The 20,857-nt window shown below is 35.8% G+C and overlaps 1 protein-coding gene across 2 annotated transcripts in view; it reads left to right on the forward strand.

Annotated features, from left to right (window-relative positions):
* The window catches only part of LOC149782437 (protein RCC2-like), an 89,254-nt gene that overhangs the window by 18,143 nt on the left and 50,254 nt on the right, over positions 1–20,857 (forward strand). For both annotated transcript variants that reach the window (XM_089933841.1, XM_089933840.1), the window contains exons 2-4: positions 4,898–4,988; positions 5,634–5,774; positions 15,203–15,334. In XM_089933841.1, the coding sequence (XP_089789967.1) occupies positions 4,898–4,988; positions 5,634–5,774; positions 15,203–15,334 (364 nt within the window). The remainder of the gene's footprint in view (positions 1–4,897; positions 4,989–5,633; positions 5,775–15,202; positions 15,335–20,857) is intronic.

Genomic DNA, 20,857 nt, shown 5'->3' on the forward strand with positions numbered 1-20,857 from the left:
AGAATACTTTGTAATTCAGTTTGGCATTGGGAACTAATCAAGAACATACAGATGTATTTATTAAGCAAAAATATTTTTTGGGAAAAGCACACATACCAACTCATTTATACTCAAGCCTATTACTGTACGAAATACAACAAAAGAGTTTTTCTTCTCCAAAAAGTGACCTCTGAATATTGGTTGTAATAGAGATTCATTACCTGTGACTTAAAAAAAATGGTAGATCATGTATGTAATGAAAATGAAGGTTGATTTTATATCAAACATTTAAGACTCAGTTCCTGAAGCTGTGTCAATATTAAAACTAATCCCAACTTGAATTGATGTTGTCATCTAGTTGCAGATGTTTGCAAATTCTGGAACCCTGTGGGATGCTGTAACCTACTTCTTATTACATAATGGAATGAGAGATGCGGTGGTTAAAGGCAGTCCAACATAATCAAGTTGACCCCATTATTGATTTAGATTTGTGCTCATTCACTGGTGTTACACATGTATGTAATTGAGAAATTATTGATTTTCCAGCTGGGTTAACTCAATAGTGTCATTGAGAGTTTTCTTTGTGCTAGCCTTGGTAAAGTTTAGTGCCTTGTGATCAATATGATCTATTGAAACAGCCCATAGTCAAATTCTCTCCCAAATATTTAAATTGGGTTAGTGTGCAATTTAGTTGTGAACACTATTATTGCATGATTCCTTGTGATTTCTAAGCATGTATTCATCATCATTGTGTAGTCAACACTGTATTAGCCCCTTAGAGGATGGGATGATTCACCTGGGTTGTACTCATTATATAAAATTGAGAAGGTCCTTCTCACATTTGCTGCTGCTGGATTCCTGCTGATTTCTCAACAATCACACTGAAGATAAAAAAATCAACTGAAAATCATGCATACATTTTCCAACTCCTACATGTATATCTTCACTATTTCCCTTTGTAATTAGAAAATGCCCCATTGTTGTAATACATTTTCAGTTACAAAATAGAACTGGAATACAAATAATTTACTTTTTTATAACTTTCCATTTTTTGGTCCACTCTTTATCCAAATTTTCAATATATATTACATGACACATTTGAAATATACAGTAGATCATTGATAGTATATGTCAAAAAGAAGAGAAATAGTTACAAAGTTGTTATTTCGAGACATCATTGGTCAAAAACAGTTCAAGATAGTCTTCTAAAACCTTGAACACCATACCCATTTTGATTTGAAAACTAACTTGACAGATACTACCCAGAAACAACAACTTCTCCAAAATAACAGTGGACTTTGTACAGATTTGGCATAACGCCTCATGGCTTGAAAACCTTTCAAGCTTGTGTAGATGATACAGACTTGCCATCAAATACTGATGCCATTACTGAAATGGAATTTCATCTTTTAAGTGACTTCTTAAAAAATGTTTTGCAGAATTTGACCAAAATTGTATAGAAAGCAGTCTGTTGTCAGATATATGAATAACCACTTAACCTGGTGGGATAACCATACTCTGCTGAACTTGTTTGTGGTGTGGGTAACCATATTTTGCTGTACTGGTTTGGTTTGTGCCTGTTGTGAGAAGGATGACACAATAAAATAAAAAAAATGAATGGATTTTATCAAGTGCAGTTTGGACCGCTCCAGTGGCCTGGTGGTTTGATCGTCTGCCTTGGATGCGGGAGTTCATGGGTTCGATCCCCGGTCGAGTCATACCAAAAAAGTTATTATACTAAGTACAAAAAATATAGTATGTTAAGTAACTTTACTCAGGCCTCATACTACAGTGAGAAAACTATTATAGGGTGTTTGTATAAAATTTTCGGAGAATTTTGATTGCCTCTAGTAATTATTCGCAATCACTAGTCCTAACACAGACATTATTTCTAGCTGAATTGATCACTCAGGTGGCCTAAGTGGTTAGAGCCTTGCCTCCACTGCAGGAGGTTGCAAGTTCAAACCCATGCCGAGTTCTACCAAATACTTATAAAAAATGGTACTGACAGCTTCCTCGCTTGGCACTCAACATTAAGAGGTTAGTGTTAGGACTGGTCGGCCTGGTGTCAGGATAATGTGACTGGGTGGGACATCATGCGACACGATGCCCCAGTGCTAGGTATCACTGTAAACTGCCACACTGCTGACATCATAACGGTATGACTGAAAAATTGTTAAAGCTACGTTAAAAATCCAAATCACACACACACACACTCAAGTGCAGTTCATGGATATATCTTAGGAATACTTTGTATGGTGCCATTTCAATAATTTGGTGGGTTTTTGTTCCCACCCACCCCAAAAAGAAAAAAAATATTCATCATTTATGCTCAAACCTGTTACTAGTTGCTACTTATGGAAAAGGGGAAAAGTTTTCATTGCACACATGTGACCACATTACACAGGAACACCTTTATTATTATTATTATTATTGTTTTCTGTACCACAAACCATAAATTACTGGGATGTGATGTTCTTTCCCAAATTTATGTTCCACACAAGATTACTGCAGCCTGCTCATTTCAATACATCCAATAATTAAAATCATCACATTTAAAAATGTACACCATTCTTGTTTTGTTCATGTTATAAAAACATATTCTGAATAAATCAGTTGCTGAACACCCCAAGATCAAAGCAAAGAGATGAAGATATGAAACTATACCTGTCACACTGGCAGGAAAGGAGACGTCCATTTTTTATACTATAACACAACTCATTTTCCCACTATCCAGCAAATACCTCGGCCCTCTACCCTAATGATAAAACCGACTTTGCTTTTGAATTTGACATTGACTCCTGTTTACACTGTCAACATGACTGGAACTTGATTGGTACATGCATGAATTCACACACAATCAACCTTTATCTGAAAAATGCAAATTTGGTTCGCATAGCTGGCAGAATCAGTGTTGATATGCATTAACCAAACTGCGCATGTGAGTATTTTTTTATATTGTCTGAAACTGATCTGATGATCTTCTGTCCATATTAGTTTAAGGATTGAAGGCCATGACAAATAATTCTTTACTGCACTTAATGGGTTTTTCATGATGATGTTAACTCGAATATACAAATATGTTTGTTACCATATTGTTTTATGAGCGTTTCTACAGTGGATTCATGGAAATCTTTTTTTGACAAGCATCGGTCGTTTCATGAGGCCTGAGGAGTGTGACATATTTATTTAAAATCTAAATCAATTTGGACTCTTCACTAAATGGATAATCAACTTTAATACAGCATGATATTACATATGTGTTAACAGGAACTTGTGATTTTAATTTGGAGTCAAAAGTGAATAAAGGTATAGTTGTGATTTAGGATTCCTACCTTGGATGTCTTCAGCTTCAGTGCTTTCTTCCTTTGGAAGAAGTGGTATTAAAGGGTCTAATTCCCTTGATGTTTTCTCCAGGCTGTAACCTCATCTTTTTCCAGTCAGATACAAAATGGTGCTTATGAGCATTGTCAGTGGATTACAAAAAGAACATGAAGATTGTAGACATAAAGTCATATGACAGCTCCTGTGGCCTAGTGGTTATAGCATCCATCTTGGATACTTAAGGTCATGTGTTCGAACCCCAGCCAAGTCATACCAAATAATAAAAATGGTACTAACAACTGCCTCGCTATGTGCTCAGCATCAAGAGGTTAGTGTTAGGAATGGTCAGCCTAATATCAAGATAATGTGACGGGATGGGACATCATACCGATCTGACTGAAAAATTGTTAAAGCTGCTTTAAACATCCAAATCACACAGACACACACATAAAATAGCCATCTGTATCATATTTTTTTTTTTCAACTTGTGCTATTTGTACTGGCAATTAGGCAAGTCCACTAAGTCAGCAAGCCATAATTTTATCCCTCAGGTGATGCAGCAAGCTTCCCTTTGATCAAGACTGCTTCCTGCTTTGATTAAACTCGTGATTGAATTGCGAAGAATGATAGAATGTCTCACATTTTCACTCTGAATTCCTAAATTGGTAATGGTGATAACTAATGGTTTGGTATAAATGAATTCTTAAATCGATGAAGGTAATAGCTGATTGGTGTAAATGAATTCATAAGTTGGTATATTTGATAACTGATGGTTTAGTATAAATGAACTCTGAAGTCAGTACTTGGTGATAACTGATAATCCAGTAAAAATGAATTCTTAAGCTGGTAAAGGCAATAACTGATAGTCTGGTTTCGATGAATTCTTTAGTCACTAAAGGTGATAACTTATGGTCTGGTATAAATGCAAGCCCTTTGAATTTTGAAATCACAGCAAACAAAGGAATTGAAAGGAAGGTCAATAAGTACTTTCTGTCTAGGCAAATGATGCCAGTGCAGCAGTGATAGTTTGGCCAGTCATACAGAATACACTAGAAAATGCAATAATCATGCTGCTTATATCTCAGTTAAAATGCGGGCTTCAAAAGGACCAAAATGAAAATAAGATTTCTTTTTGTTAACAACCATTCTGTACTTTAAAAGAAGTCAATCCCATGACAGAGCCACTGTATGTGTAATCACTATTATTGCAATTCTAATATATACTATATCTGAGCAAGATACATTCTATTATTGAATAAAAACATGCAATAATATTTTAACAATAATTTAGTATCAAAGAGAGTAACTAGGATGAATTTAGTACTGGAGTTGAAAGGAAATTTATGTAAATGCTTGAAGTTGTTGTGATGTAACAAGCATTTATCAGTACCTAGTCAGGGTCTCAGATAATGCAAAGACCCCATAAGCTCAACTTGATGGGGGTGAGATGTATTATTGGTTTTCTTGAAAAACGGGAGAAAACACTGAAGCTCACAATTTGTTATTGTCAGTGATGCATAATTGTATAGGACCAGAACCAGTCTGCATTTGTTAGTATTTATGCAGAAACTAATGCTATGCATTTGTCTTCCAGACTCTAGAGGGATCGATGCTGAGTGGTGAACTGTTGTTTTCTGGAGGAACCAACTGGGACCTGGTTGGGCGACATTCTTTACCCAAGGGAGGTAAGGCCTTCTGCAGCTTTATTTGTTTCTTTTATTCCTGGACATGTTTGACAAAGCTTGATCATTTTGGATACATGTGACAGTTTGCTTATTTTAGAGAGACTTGTGAAATACGCCTATCCCACATTAGTTTCAGTCATTAACTTCTCGGTGTTCTGCTGGGAAAGAGGATAGAATTGAATATTTGGATTGAAGGGTACACAATTACCATTCAGAACTTTGGTTTACTAGGTCTTTATTATCAAACTTCATGCATATATGTCAACCATTATGCTTTAGCTTATTTGCCAACCATTATGCTTTGGTTTAATCTTTCACCTAATTGTGTCTTATGCTCACATGTATATGGGTCATACATTTTGGTACATTATAAAATTAAAATAAAGCTATAAAATATTTTTTTTTTATATTATCTCTTTAATCCCACACATCAAAATTATGTTAATATTACATTTGTAATTTTACATTGTAGTTGTGGTTGGCCTGAGGAATCAGTCATTCTCCTGATGTGTTTTTTTTTTTTTCTTCTCTTCTTTAAGTTGCTTTTGATGCTTTTTTGTTATTTACATACAATTTTTGACGTAGTTACCTACTTTATTTCTCATGGGGTAATTATGAAGCCATTTTGTTATGTTTCTTCCACAGTAAAAACCAAAGGAGGCCCTAATCTATGGGGTCCACATCGTATCTCTAACATGGTTGGGGTCAAAGTTCGAACAGTATCCTCGGGCTGTACAGCATGTCACTGTGCCATCATCACTAAAGAGGGAAAGACATATACATGGGGTAAGTAAGCGGAGGCTGATGCCTGCATGGATGAAAGTTCTCAGTCATATAATGGAAATTCCATCTTCAGAATGTCCTCATTGGTTGATCATCCTTTTAATCATGATGATCTGTATTCGGGGGGTGGGGGAGTAAGGATTAAAGTGGTTGGAAAAAATTTAAATGCATAGAGATACTAAATTAAACTAATGATTTACTATTGGATGATCAAATGGAAGTTTTCATGCGGTAGTCAAATCACGTGATGTTCCTCGAATGTGTTCTTCTGAATCACGAAGTTCGTACTTCATGCCATTATTCAGTGCCCTAACGGAAACCTGAGTAACTCAGTCATTATATTCCACTCTATTCAATTCCTACATTTACCTCATAGGATCGATAGTAGATAGAGGGTGCATACTTATTTGAGGTTGACACATCAGCCGATTCTATACTTCCATGTATATCATTCTTCAATTGTTTTCTCTATTCCCCCACCCCACCCTTGCTTCATAAAAAGATTTTGTTGTAAAAGTAGTTTGTTGCATTAGTTTGGCTTTGTAGTCATCGGTGAGGATAATTGGAATTCACCCATGCTATATTCATGAACGATAACTGCATTTATTCTTGAATTCAGTACAGTTGCAAAAGTATAAATGGCTAAAAGAACAGCACACTCCTTTTTCCTGAGTTTAAACTTGAAAGCATAACTGCCTGCTTATCCTGACTTCTGGTCCTGTATTGAGGAAAATGAAGTCTTATACTTGCATCCTGCACCTCAATCCTGGATGTTCTATCTTTGCACTTAAATGAAAACATGCATTTTTATATATACATGTACACATGCACACACAGGGTTCACATAGTCATAAAGGGTTCTTGAAAGATATTGATATTTCAAATAGGTCATTAAAGGTCAATGGATTTAAGTGATTTTGCTTAAATAAACAAATATGATGGAAAATAAGGTTTCTGAGTAATTAAGTTGATATTGTGTGAGGTTTGGATATACAGTTTGATTTTTCCATCATCTACTGGTCATTTGGACATTATCAGAATTAAGAAGAAATAATCAGATATTGTTCCTAGTGTCCCTTTTACACGAAGTAATTAACATATGCAGTCTTTCACTGAACCACGTGTATCCACCAAGCAAAGATGGTTCATCGGATGGTTATTGTCTGTCATCTATCTGTTCATTAGCGTAAGTTTGTTTTTGCTATTCTTTCTAAGCTGTTTGGATTATTGTCTTGAAACTTTACAGACACATTCATGCTTTGATCTGGTTGATCCTGAATGAAAATAGTGCTGCTCAGTAATCCAATAGTGCTACCACAGTACCATCTTCAAAACTTTTCACTACTCCTTCTAAATAGATGGTCACATCAGCATGATGTTTTCACAGACTTGTGCAATTTATTTAGCCGTAGGGGATCACTGCCATCTCACCTCTGTCTGCATGGGTTCGAGTCTCGGATTCGGTCAATGTGGGTCTGTGAGAAAGCTTGCCAGTAGCTTCTCGTGGGTCAGTGGTTCTTTCCGGGTTTTCTCCGGGTTCTTCCTCCACCATTAATACTGGCCGCCATGTATAGCCTATCGTGTGCTGAAAAATGGCGTTAAACCCTACAACAACAACAACATTTAGCCGTAGGTGAAAATGGTGCTGATCTGATCCAGTCAAGCCACAATTGCATCCATCTTATAAATCCTGTTATTCCTAATCTTTCTGAATCAGTGAATCAAGAATGACGAGCTTATCAGCCATTGGAACATCAGCAATGATGGAGTGAAGATCCTCACAGAATTTGACCTTCACTTCATCCGAGTTGGTCAGGGTTGGAGTGTAGCAACTGATGATGGTAAGGTGCTTTTTTCCAGACAGGAGGGGGAGTTTCATGGTCATGAGTGTGTCGTTTACTTGCTTGGGAGGTCGAGCCAATTTGCCAATCAGTTCTGTCTTTACTGCAAAGCCAACACCAGCCCCGCGGCACTCTTCACTTTTTCGGCCGCTCCAAAGAAAGTGTATCCAGAGCCCCATTCACAGAGTTCGCCTTCTCCAGCAAGCTGGGTCTCAGACAAGGCAGCAATGTCCACGTCGTATCTGGTGAGTTCCTTTCCTATTAGGGCGGTTCTCCTCTGGCGTCGTTTCCGCATCATCTCTGTCCAGTAAGGTGCGCACATTCCATGCACCAAGTGTGAGAGGAACAATCCTCACTTTCTTCTTTGTATTTCTGCCACTGGAGTAGCATCCCACCAGCTGCGGTAAGCTGGCTAGAGAGGTTTAGAGCAAGCAATGTTTATGGCACCTTTTCTGGCATGAGGTGAGCAGTGCATTCCTGAAGAAGGCTGCTCAGTTGCTCAGGGGGATGCCAGACTCCACTGCTGCTCCGTGTAGGTTTGCAGCTACGGCTGCCAGTGTACCAACACCTGCCACCTCCTCGCTTGCCTGTTGCCACAGCACTTTAGTGGTCGATGAAATGGGATGGGTGGATGACAAGAGTGACTTTGTTTTAAGTGAGGAAGACTTGCACAGTTTATCAACCTCACTCTCTCGCCCAAAACCATATGTGTCCAGCAGCATGTTATTGCTACTTCTGAATGGAATGTCCTATCTTGAAAATAATATATCTACTCTTCTCCAAAATGGATGGCCATTACACAATAGACTTCTTATGTTGCCTAATTGGCCCTAAATGAAAATGGTGCCAGTTATACTTCCACGATGTCTGCCATGACAACTGCCTTAAAGCTCTTGTTGTTAGTACTCTCCCTAAATGGATGATCATTCTGGTGGAGTTTTCACCTAAATATTTCAGATAATGTCTACTAATGAAAATGATGCAGAGCTGACATCTAATATTTGTATCACATCAGATTTGAAAATCTTGTTGCTGAAGAATGTCAGAGATGGTTTCAACACTCAACAGTTTATAGGAAGTTGTTGTTGTGGGGTTTAACGCCATTTTTCAGCACACGATAGGCTATACATGGCGACCAGTATTAATGGTGGAGGAAGAACCCGGGAAAACCCCAGAAAGAACCACCAACCCACGAGAAGCTACTGGCAAGCTTTCTCACATACCCACATTGGCTGAATCCGAGACTCGAACCAGCGCAGACAGAGGTGGTTAAAAGGAAGAAATGTTCTTATGTTATATTCCTGGAAATTCTTTACATCCAGTTGAGTGTTAGTCCCTTTGAGGGATTCTTGTTTTATATTTATATAGAAAACCATTATTATAGTTTGAAAACAAAGTATAAAAACCTTAAATTGGAGTATTTTCCATTGTAATGACTGCCATGAGAGATAAGTCTGTTTCTGCAATGATTATAGGGCATACAGAGATTTTCCATGGAATCTGGTACAGCGATGTAATTCAGGTCAGAGAGTTGCATGGGTTGTCCCAGTATGTGGCAAGAACAAGAACATTTTTTGTCCACGCTGTGCTTTTGGAACACTCCTTGCAGTTATCCATATTTTATTGTAAACTGTAAAACAACATGATGTAGTCCTACCAAACCTAGTTTTTCCATGATGTTAAAGTGCAAAGAGATTTAATATCTGATGTTATTTATGTATGATTTGTTTATTACTTTGAAAAAAATAGATCATATGTAATGTTACATCTAGGGGCTTAAACTTAAGTAACAAGACAAGGTAAACCAATGGAGCATTCAGTTTTCCAAATCTTAAATTTATTTAAACAAATATAAAATCAAACAAAGTGAAAGAATTAAAAATAACATACAATGTATGAATTCCTAGAATATCTTAAATTGTATTATCTGTATGACACTAATCTGGAGACTGTCCAAAGGTATTACAAATGAAGGTTATGATGTGTTTATGTGCTACTGTTATAACACCTGAAGAATCACAGTTCTAAATCTAAATGTATTTAGTTCATGTTAATCCCGTAAAGGTAGAATGTCATTAAAGTACTTGCAAGTTTCATGTGATCGAATATAATTATTTAAATATTCAAGTCCTTGAATATATTTACTTAATCCAGTAGGTACTGGCTGTTTAAAGATTTTCCTCTCTGCTAAATCCAACAAACAAATATTATAAATAAACCACTTTCTTCTCAAAACTATTACAGAAATGGCATAACGTGAAGAAAAGAATATGTAGCGTGTATTCTCATTATATAGTCTCTATATATGCACCGAATCAACAGAATCAGATTTACTTAAAGATTCTCAAACAATTAAATCATATTATTTTGAAATATCTCAATCAGCCATGTTATGACCTTTCCAAACTATTTAACCGTTGAACAGTTAGGGTGTACATGATAGTTGTACAGGGCAAATTCATCCCTATTTTCACGTGATGTTAACATGAATTTTATTCAAATTAATGTGTGGCATTTTTTGCATGCATGCATGAAAAACTGGACATTCTGCCATCTCATGCAGAACAACTAATAAAAGATGTGTTTGTACATGTTCATTTACAAGGTTACCAATTTTGGAAACATTTACAAGCTGTAAGTTACATGTGTAGATGCGGTAGCCTGATCAGGAACTAAGACCAAAAAAATGTGTTTCCCGGTCAGCTGGCTGTCTCTGTTTCTCATTGTCAACCCTTGCACTTTCACATGAAACCATTTGATTTACTGTGCTTTAATTATGTGCCCCAATTATGATTCCACAATTAACATCAGAAGTCTGTCAATTGCCCATAATGATCTGAACTTGAATTTCACCAGTACTGAAATGATTAATAATGTTGAAAAATTGTCAAATCTCAGGTGTTTAATTTCCAACAATTTAGAGCCCACTGCATTAATGTATTGTCTCCACATCTGTCCTATTATTTGCTCATTTTAAAAAAATACAAAATATAAAACCTAAAATTGGTATCATCATAAAACAAAGTGTAAATCTTACAGAAATGATAGATCAAGAACACAATTACAATATAGATCTGTTTCTTATAAATATTTTGACATAGATAATAAAGTATGCAGTTTACTGTGTATGATTGTAACTGTAATGTTGGAGCATCTGGTTATTAAATGGAAATAATGGTAAACTAATTTCTCTGAATAGTGTTTATTATATTTCTGTCTGTTGCCTTACTGTGACTGTGTGGATAGATTGTGTCACACACCCATTTCACTTTGGAGCACGAGGTCTTTAATTCATGCCCACTTGCAGGAATTTTTTTCTTTTCTCCCATGACTTTATAATGACTAGTATGTTATTACTTTTCAGATTTCCATTTGCATATCTGTCAATTTTTTTTTTAAATCTGACGATTGCATAAAAATGTTGATGTAGCAAGCATCGATTAAATAAAATTTGGTCAGGGCTAAAACAAATTTTAGCATTATTTTAAAAAATCTCACATAAGTGAATAATTCTTCGAAACATAGGTAAATTGCAAAAAAACTTTATTCACAGGAACACCTTTATGACATGATCTGAAAGATGTAATTGATGCAAATTGGGCAGTCAAAGAATATTTAAACTGTTATCGAAGCATTTGCAGAAAATGTTTCTGCAGTTAAGTGCAACAGATTACGATAACTTACTAAGTAGTGATTTGGGTTCAATATTTTATTGGGTGTGTGTTTACTAAAAACAGTTAATGATCCACTTTGCCTGCCAATGGGTATTCTAGGACCAACCCATTGATAATAAGTCGTTGTGTACCCATTTGCTGTGTATACTAGCTTTTTAGTCAACCTTTTTATCATGCAAAGTGGGGGTCAACATTTAGGTGTGACATGTAAGAAAGGTTAGTTAAATCTGGGGGGTAATGTTGGAAACTCTAAATGTCCTCAGTACACAAACATTGATTTCAAATAATTTCACGTTTTCAGCCTTTATTCCCATTCAGAAATGTGTATGTTATGGATGAGGTCTATGTGTTTCGTGACGGTATTTATTTTACCATACTTGTATCTAAAGTTATTTGGATTTTAATAATTTGAAAATATGTGTAAATTAAATACTACCCATTGCAAAGTCTGCTGATATTGTTTGCTTTGTGTGATTGCTAGAAATTACAATGCTTCTCTGTAATTGCTTTAATTTTTGTGCAGTTCCTAATAACATGTATTTGTATTAATAGTAATGTATTTTCCTTTTCCAAAAATTAGATTAAATTAAAAATTGATATTTCCCAAATTTTTTGCCATGCATGTGGCCTCATAAGCCCTTATCTTATAAAGGCAACTCTTTGTTTTCAAGTTGACAGTCCTTTTGGTCAAGCCACAAACTTAATACATGAACTTGTGTGCCAAATAGTCTACTTCTTCTGTAAATGTTTGACCTTAATCCATTAGCTTGTTTTCCCATGTGACAACTCTCATTGAACCACGCATATAATACTTGGTGCAATGGCAAGGGTGGCTATTTGGTCTTGCTGCACAATTGGCACATGTTTAGTTCAAACATTTCATACGAGTTCACAACACACAGTTCAGGTTTGTAAACATTTAATATGATTTCCCTTTGATCAAGTAACAGATCATAGGATCAGTGGGTACCTGGTAGATGTTTACTAAACTTAGGATCGATGGGTATGAGGTAGATGTTTACTAAAATTTGACGTATGTTTGCAAATGCTTCAGTGGAGATTCATCTCATTTTTTTGTTGTTGGATGCAATAGGAAAATAACAGAAAAGAGAAAAACAAAATATTCATTTCATATGATTGTTATGTTTACTTGGTAATATTGTTGTTTGGCCTGTACCATTCGCTTCATTTTCCTTTTGGCCCCGAATAGTTATAAGATGAAGTATTTGTATTCGGCCAGATAGTGTGCTGCAGCCGAATGCATATAGTACAGTGACTGTAGTATTAGATGTAAAATGTGTGCCATCTTGTTCATTTTTTCTGTCATTCATCACTGGTGTATGTGCACAATAAGATGTAAGAATTTTAATAGGCTACAATCATTGTTATGGAAGCATCATCCAACCTTGAAATTCTTCAGTGTGCGTGAGGAGGATGGCAGCAAACCGATGTGTACATTGTGCAAAACAGTTATATCATGTGGCGGTGTTGCATGTAAGACGTTTACAACATCTCCACTGAACAATCACCTGTCATACAAACATCCAGCGGAATACAAACAAGCTGTATCTCAGTGATCAGCGACAAATGAAAAGTTATGGGTCTCTTTTCGTATTCAGCCGAATAGTAAAAAAGCAATATTCGCTACAGCCCTCATTGATATAGAAGTATTTGATTGATGAATATTATTAACATACAATAAAATGGACAAAAATTTGACAGTATATGGCAGGATATGGACAGCAAAATCAGCAAGCTATATTAATTATCTCATCGTTATCCATATCAAATATGGTGGAGTTCATCCATATTGCCTATAGTGAATAATAAGTGATTATCATTTGTCAGATTTGATAGTCATTGTAAAAGGTTGATTTTTTTTTTGTTGTTGTGATGTTACCATTTTTAAAACCCGTACCAAACCATCATCTGTTCACATTTTTGTGTCATTGGTGAATTAGCCATTTTGGTTTTGTCTTTAAATAAAGTTGTGTTGTTTCCAGATGTTTTAATTATGTTTTAATTTCATTCATTGGTTTGACCGCTCCAGTGGCCTAGTGGTTAGAGCATCCGCCACAGATGAGGGAGCTTGTGGGTTTGATGGTCGAGTCATACCAAAGACTTATAAAAATGGTGAAGACATCTGCCTCGCTTGGCACTCACCGTTAAGAGGTTAGTGTTAGGACTGGTCGGCCTGGTGTCAGGATAATGTGACTGCGTGGGTCATCATGTTACGTGTCTGTGGCATGATGCCTTAGCACTAGACATCACTATAAACTGCCACACTGCAGACATCTCACAGATAAATTGTTAAAGCTACATTAAAAATCCAGATTACATACATACACTCATTCATTGGTTCATAAATGTTCTTTATTTACCTAAGGCCTGATCAAAGCCACTGATTTATACACAGAATGAGCAAGTGAACTGTGCAGTTCTTAGCTACATTTTAAGTGAGTCTGAAATGTATGGACATGTCAAGTTGACTTATGGACAGGATAAAAATTATTGTTAGCTTATTAATTTGTCAATTCATATACTAACCTACATGTACACATCATCTTCAAATATAATTGTAAATGTTTTATGATGTATATCTGTATCAGTATACAAAAGCACTTTGAAATGAGCAGCAATTGTGGATATTTTCCCATCTTAAGCCTGCTGCATTTTGACTTTGCAAACTGCAAATCTTGCACAAACTGTTATGAGAAACCACCTGTCTTGAGAGACCTCTTTTTCTTGGCAGAAAGGGTGGCTGCACAAGATAGGTTTTACTTTTAGCACCTAAACCTTAAAGGAATCACTAGTTCAATTTACCTGTACCTGCAGATTATATATGTAAAATAAAAAAATTCATCTGACATAGCTTTGATTTAAAATCTTCACTATAAAAATAGCCATGCTTTTGAAGTGGACATCTTGATTCCTTGAGTTTCATTTGATTATACAGTAAAACCAGTCTTGAGAGACCACTGCTATGAGAGACCGCCTGTCTTGAGAGACCAGGTTCTCCATGTACAGATTTAGAGATTATATAGTGTTATAATCTGTTATGAGAGACCACCTGTCATGAGAGACCATTATGTTTTGGCAGAAGTGGTGGTCTTTCAAGACAGGTTCCACTGTATAAAGTACAGTCTGCTCCATTGGTCTAAGTGGTTATAGCATCCAGCTTGGATACAAGAGGTCGTGGGTTTGAACGTGGCCAAGTCATACCATAGACTTATAAAATAAGGTACTAGCAACTGCCTCGCTTGGCAATCAGCATTAGGAGGTTAGTGTTAGGACTGGTTGGCCTGGTGTCAGAATAATGTGACTTAGTGGGACATAATGCTACATATATGTGGCATGATGCCCCAGTGCTAGCCATCACTATAGACTGCAAGACCACAGGCATCGTAGCAATGAGATCAGAATTGTTAAAGCTATGTTAAAGATCCAAAAGTGCACAGGTGCATTAAATAAATTGAAATATGAAACATTTAAACATTGATTCACATAATACGCCTCTATATACACCATGCCATACTCATTAAGCAAAAGAAGTTTAAATTTCATACATGGAGCATTCACTCCAGTGAATGTTGAACGCAGGGTGAAACCACTGCTTGGTTAAGAAACACAATCGACAAAGACAGGGTGAAACTACGGCATGATTAAGAAACAAATGGCTGCTGACAGCAGAGGACAGCTGATTATGTGACTTTTATATAGGAAATTTGCCGGGGTGGTGGATTAGAATGGCAATTGTGACCAGGTGATCGCTGAATTCTGGTGACCATTAGGACAGATTTTACTGTATGTGGTTTACACATGGCATGGTAAACAAGGTACATCTATATACTATAAGCGCTACACAGCATCAGTTGCTGTTTATAGTAATCCATATAGATGTTTGCTTTTCTTTCAGGTCGAAATGAGAAAGGTCAGTTAGGTCATGGAGACACAGATAGACAGGATCTTCCCAAGCTGGTGGAGTCTCTCAGTACAGTCAACATTGTGGATGTGGCTTGTGGCAGAAATCACACGCTTTTCCTAACAGGTCAGGGTCTTACAGATACGGAATGCATAGACAAAAAAATGAAATGAAAAATTATTAGCATCTTCTCAGTATTTTAGACAAGGGAAAAAGGAAAAACTCACTTTTGTGTACTTAGTGTTCTAGGGTTTTGGCAACGATAAAAAGGAAAACACTTTTATGTAGTTGTCGTGTCACAGAGCTGTAGGCAAGGAATGGAAATGGGGAAAAAAATAATGTATTCACTGAGTTACAGGGTTCTTGGTAAGGAATAAAAAGGAAAAATTGTTTTTATGTACTTCATGATTGACAGGGTTGTAGGCAGGGAATAAAAACTCATTTTTATGTAGTTATTGAGTCACGTGGTTGTAGGCAAGGATAAAAAATAAGGAAAATTTGCTTTTATTTACTTAATGAGGACTGTTCCATTTAAACATACATGGTATCCAGGTTAGACTTTTTTTTTAAAAATGTCAGTACACCAGTCCCTTGATAACTCGCGAACCCGCTTATAACACGGTGTCAGGCTTGGATCCCATTTTTTTTAACCCGAAAATACCCCAAAAAATTATCCCTACTGGTTGAACTTGAAGAAAATCGCGATCAAAATTGGTAATGGAAACTTTGATGTATTGCTCCTTTTATTGTTGAAAACAGTAGATAGGAACTGGAAATTTTAATCAACACTATGAAATATCAAATTTAAAAATAACTCATACAATATTTTACATTTTCTTTCCAAATGACATTCCTAGTACACTGCAATTCATGATATGTAAGGAAATTTCGATCAATGAAAATGTCACTTACGCCGAGTGGAGGCAGTACTTTAATCAATAAATACAAATTAAATACAAATTAAATAATTTTTGTATCAATTGAAACTTGTGTTCTAGTTCCATCTTTTAGTTCCTATTAAGTGTAATCGTCATAAGTGCAATGTGTCCTCTTGTAATTAAATGTAAAATGCGTCAGTCTACCGTAACAGCTGTGTCCATGAGCGTTTCTCTGAGAACCTAATTAAGTACCAACCATGTTTTGATAACTGACTTGTAGAAGTACTTGTTGTATTGTTGCACTGAATTAAAAGCTGGCCTCCTTTATATTATCACGTTAATTATGTCTTTTGAATTAAAAAAAAGGAAGTGGAATAAAAGAAAAGTTAAAAGGCACAAAAATTGGACTAACTTAAAATCTAGCAGCCTCGGTCGTATGTCGGGTGAACTCACTTCATTGGATCAATCGAACACTGTAATAAACGTTATCGTGTATGTAACAGAAACTACCTTAAATTAACCGACTCTTTCATATCTGTGATCAAAGATAACAAGGCAGCAAAGCGAAAAGAATACTTCATTAAAAAAAAGAGCTTGATTTCACAGATACAGACCATTGTGGGCAAGCGAGTTTAAGATAATTCTTGAACTGGCATGTAGAGATATCCTCAGGGATGATAGGAAATATCATTATTACTTCCAACGAAATCACGACATTAACACTGTACTAATTGAACAATAAAAAATTGAGTTTCCACGTAGATGTGTCACGAAATAAATGTCACGTGTTTTTTTAAAAAAAAGGATTCTTGTTTGGTGGTGTATCAACAGTTAGTCTAGTTCCCAAATTGTGGACTACCGATTTGGCAAGATACTATTAAATACCACTACGGGAACCAGACTCATCAAGAAAACAGAAAGCAGTGACGTAATACACACATTTTTCGCATACACATGATGGTTGTTCAAACCAGTTGGAACGATTTTTCATATGTTGGATATTTTGAGGAAAAAAATTTTATTTAAACAGAATAACGAACAACTTCATTAGGAAAAGCGCATTATTAAAAATTATTATCGACATGATTGTAAAATGAGGATTCAGTCATTAAACAGCCCAGTTCCCTAATGACGACGCCCCACCCCACCCCACCCTTTACGGTTTTCTTGATGTCAAATCAGTTTTTTTTTTCTTCAATTTTTGGAGGTCCCTCGGTAACTCGCACCTCACTCATAGTGTGGTCTATGTTTGTGGACTCCGTTGTGCACGAGTTATCGAGGGAGAGGTGTACTTTGATTATTCAAAGAGTTCATATAAAATTGAAATCTTCTAAATTGATTTTATTGGTGTCTACTGCAGATTAAAAGTATGTTCCTAGGATCCCATATATTTTTTACAAGAACAACCCTGAGTTGCTTGTATGTCATTAATGAATTAATCCATAATTTTAACATCAAGACTAAACCTCGAAAAGCCCCATTTCTGGTTTACTTGGGTGTTAATCTTGGAGAATCTTGGGAATATATTTCAACAATACATATTTAGTTATAAAACTAGAACGGCAGGATATAAGGATTTTGTTCACTTTCAGAATTTAAGGCCTAAACAAATGCAAAGTGAATTGATCGCTTACTCAGCTGACTCAGTTGGTGTGTTCTGATTGTTTGAATGTCAGTAATTTTGGATAGGAATTTTGTCATATCCGGTGTCTTCATTAATTTTACAAGTATACTGGATTTCCATAAAAATAGGAGTTTTTTTTAATATTGTACGACTTCAAAAACGTGTATTGATTTCCAGATGCTAGTACCATAGTTGCCAGGTAAATCCCCAGAACCCAGCAACTAAATGACACCACTCCATATCTATGTCTCCATAAAAAGATATTCAAAGCCTCTCCTGTATTAATCTACTGTTGTATATATAAATATGTAAAGTATGAGCTAATTTGCAGCCTTTATTAGACCATTATGGCAATCAGTGCTTTATTAGACCATTATGGCAATCAGTGCTTTGTCTGAATGATTCAGAATACATCTTGTAACAATAACAGCTAGCATAGGTTTAACTCTTCGATCGTCCTGAATTTACAGTTTGCATTTTTCTTTCAGGCCGATTAGAAAATGGCGATACATGTCTTTGGGACTCTTAATCAACTTTTTATGGGCAAGTAAATTTGGCCTAGATAAGAAAATAATCTAAATATAGGCAGATTTGTCATTATTTTTAGTTAAAAAAATTCCAATTAACATTACATGAGCTATCTATCAAAATTTAATTTCACCATCTGATTATAGCCTGTATGTGAAGAAAAAAATTATTTCTATTTTAATTGACTCACTTCCAATACACATAAAAGTTTTTTTTGCTGTCCTTCTGTTCATTGTTAATGAAGAAGAAATGCCTGTGCTAATCTTGACTCGTCAACTGAGTTTATGAAAGCGTCTTTTTCTGTGACTTACCTTGGACACGTTTCTTCATCAAGATGATCATTTGCAATATGTACAGTATATACTCACTTAGAAGTCTAGTCCAGCTTCTAACAAAATAGACTGATTTAATAATAATAATAATAATGAATTGTAGATCAGGATCTGTGCTGTTCTCCTGACACACTTCTTCTAACACACAGCATAAACCCAAATCTACCGCATATTATGTAATGGCAGATCTGGCTCTTTGCAGTTGGACTTGATTTATAAGCAAGTATAGACAGTATCTGTAAAGCTTAATTAATGCCATCTTTGAATCATATATAATGTTCTAAAAAAAATTAATATATTCTCAGCTTTTTTATATTATCTATTTGTATCTACTTTTACACTGTATTTATCTTATGTATCTTGTAATGCTAGCAGTCTAACCAGTGTTCCAGCTAGTACAAAGCACTGTGCCTAAACCCAATAATGGCACATCAAAAATTCACCCTGCCACTTTTACAACCAATTTCTAAACATATTGTTCTTGTGTCGCATGAAGATTGAAGTTGTAGATTCACTAGTATATGTTGTTTTGTTGTCCTTTATATTTTCACTCAGTCCAAACATAAATTGTAGCTGAGCCAAGTCTATAATGGTCATGCAAGACACTAGAGCAGTCATGAAGAATTGTTTGAACAATAGGTGTTGGCCACAGTCACGCCACAAAGCAGTTCACTCATGATGACACTACATGGGTTTGTACACAACAGCACATGGCAGTATGCTGTGATAGATTAGCATAGCTGCCAACCATCTTGATTTTGGCATGAATTTCACAACTGTCTATCGCGATTCACGTCGCATGCAAAATAATCACGAATTCCACAATGCTCAATTATTTTAAATTTTCCTGTTAAGTGCTGTCTTATTCCTCACAATAGGAAATAATCTTTCAGTCATTGTTGCTGATCTCCAACTGAGAAAGACACATCATGTTCAACAATGATGCATGCAGGACTTGAGTATGTGGCTTAAAGTACTCCAAGAGTGAAATCTCCTGGGGGTGTTATAGCAGTGTGCTTTTTCACATCATTCTGCCACATGCCCACAGGAGCTCACATCGTTGCTTACAATTTATCTGTCATACATGTACTATAGAATAATATTACTTGAGGTGATGGTTATTACTGATCTTTCCTTCATTGGAATCAAAGTCCTTGAGGTGATCATTATTACTGATCTTTCCATCATCGGAATCAAAGTCCTTGAGGTGATCATTATTACTGATCTTTCCATCATCGGAATCAAAGTCCTTGAGGTGATCATTATTACTTATCTTTCCTTCATCGGAATCAAAGTCCTTGAGGTGATCATTATTACTGATCTTTCCATCATCGGAATCAAAGTCCTTGAGGTGATCATTATTACTGATCTTTCCTTCATCGGAATCAAAGTCCTTGAGGTGATCATTATTACTTATCTTTCCTTCATCGGAATCAAAGTCCTTGAGGTGATCATTATTACTGATCTTTCCATCAGTGGAATCAAAGTCCTTGAGGTGATCATTATTACTTATCTTTCCTTCATCGGAATCAAAGTCCTTGAGGTGATCATTATTACTTATCTTTCCTTCATTGGAATCAAAGTCCTTGAGGGGATGGTTATTACTTCATCTTGGTAGTTTCTTAATCATTCTTCTCTGGATGATGTCACACATGATTGGGGACATCTATGCATTTGGCTCAATTGTCTCAGCCTGAGCAAGTTTTCAAGCCATACTCTAGTCTGTTACGGGGCTTTTTTTTCGTTCATGGTTGTAAAATCTTTCATTACAAAACCAGAAGTAAACAAACCTTTGATCTTTCTAGTATTATTCAACCAACTTTGAGCACATTACATTTACGCCTGAATCAGCAAAATGTCAAATTTGATATTTTGCAGTTCCTCAAAGCTCTAGATTTTGCAGGGCTTAAAACTTGTATTAGCAGGAAAGCATTTTACTAAATACAGTTCTGAAATTGCTAGCTGCAAAATAAATCATGAACTAGGAATTTTTTGCTTGTGATATTTTGTATTTAAAAAAAAACATTCATTATGAAATATGGTAGTGGGCATTGAAAATAGCCTGACTTTATTTCTAGTTGAAAATAGTACTCAGTATGTTGGTAGTATTGAAAAAAGTTAATTTAGAACCCTAGTTTGTATGAAAGTTGTCAGTCTCAAACACTTTCCAGCCAACATTGTTTGTTTATTAAAAGCACATAAGAGCTTATGGCATGGCCTGCTGTCCATTGTCCATCTGTCTGCTTGCACAATTTGTAACTACTCCTTCAGAACTACTTGGAGGATT

This window comes from Sinohyriopsis cumingii, chromosome 15 (genome assembly GCF_028554795.1).
Source record: "Sinohyriopsis cumingii isolate HCF-2022 chromosome 15, ASM2855479v2, whole genome shotgun sequence".
Lineage (NCBI taxonomy): Eukaryota > Metazoa > Mollusca > Bivalvia > Unionida > Unionidae > Sinohyriopsis > Sinohyriopsis cumingii.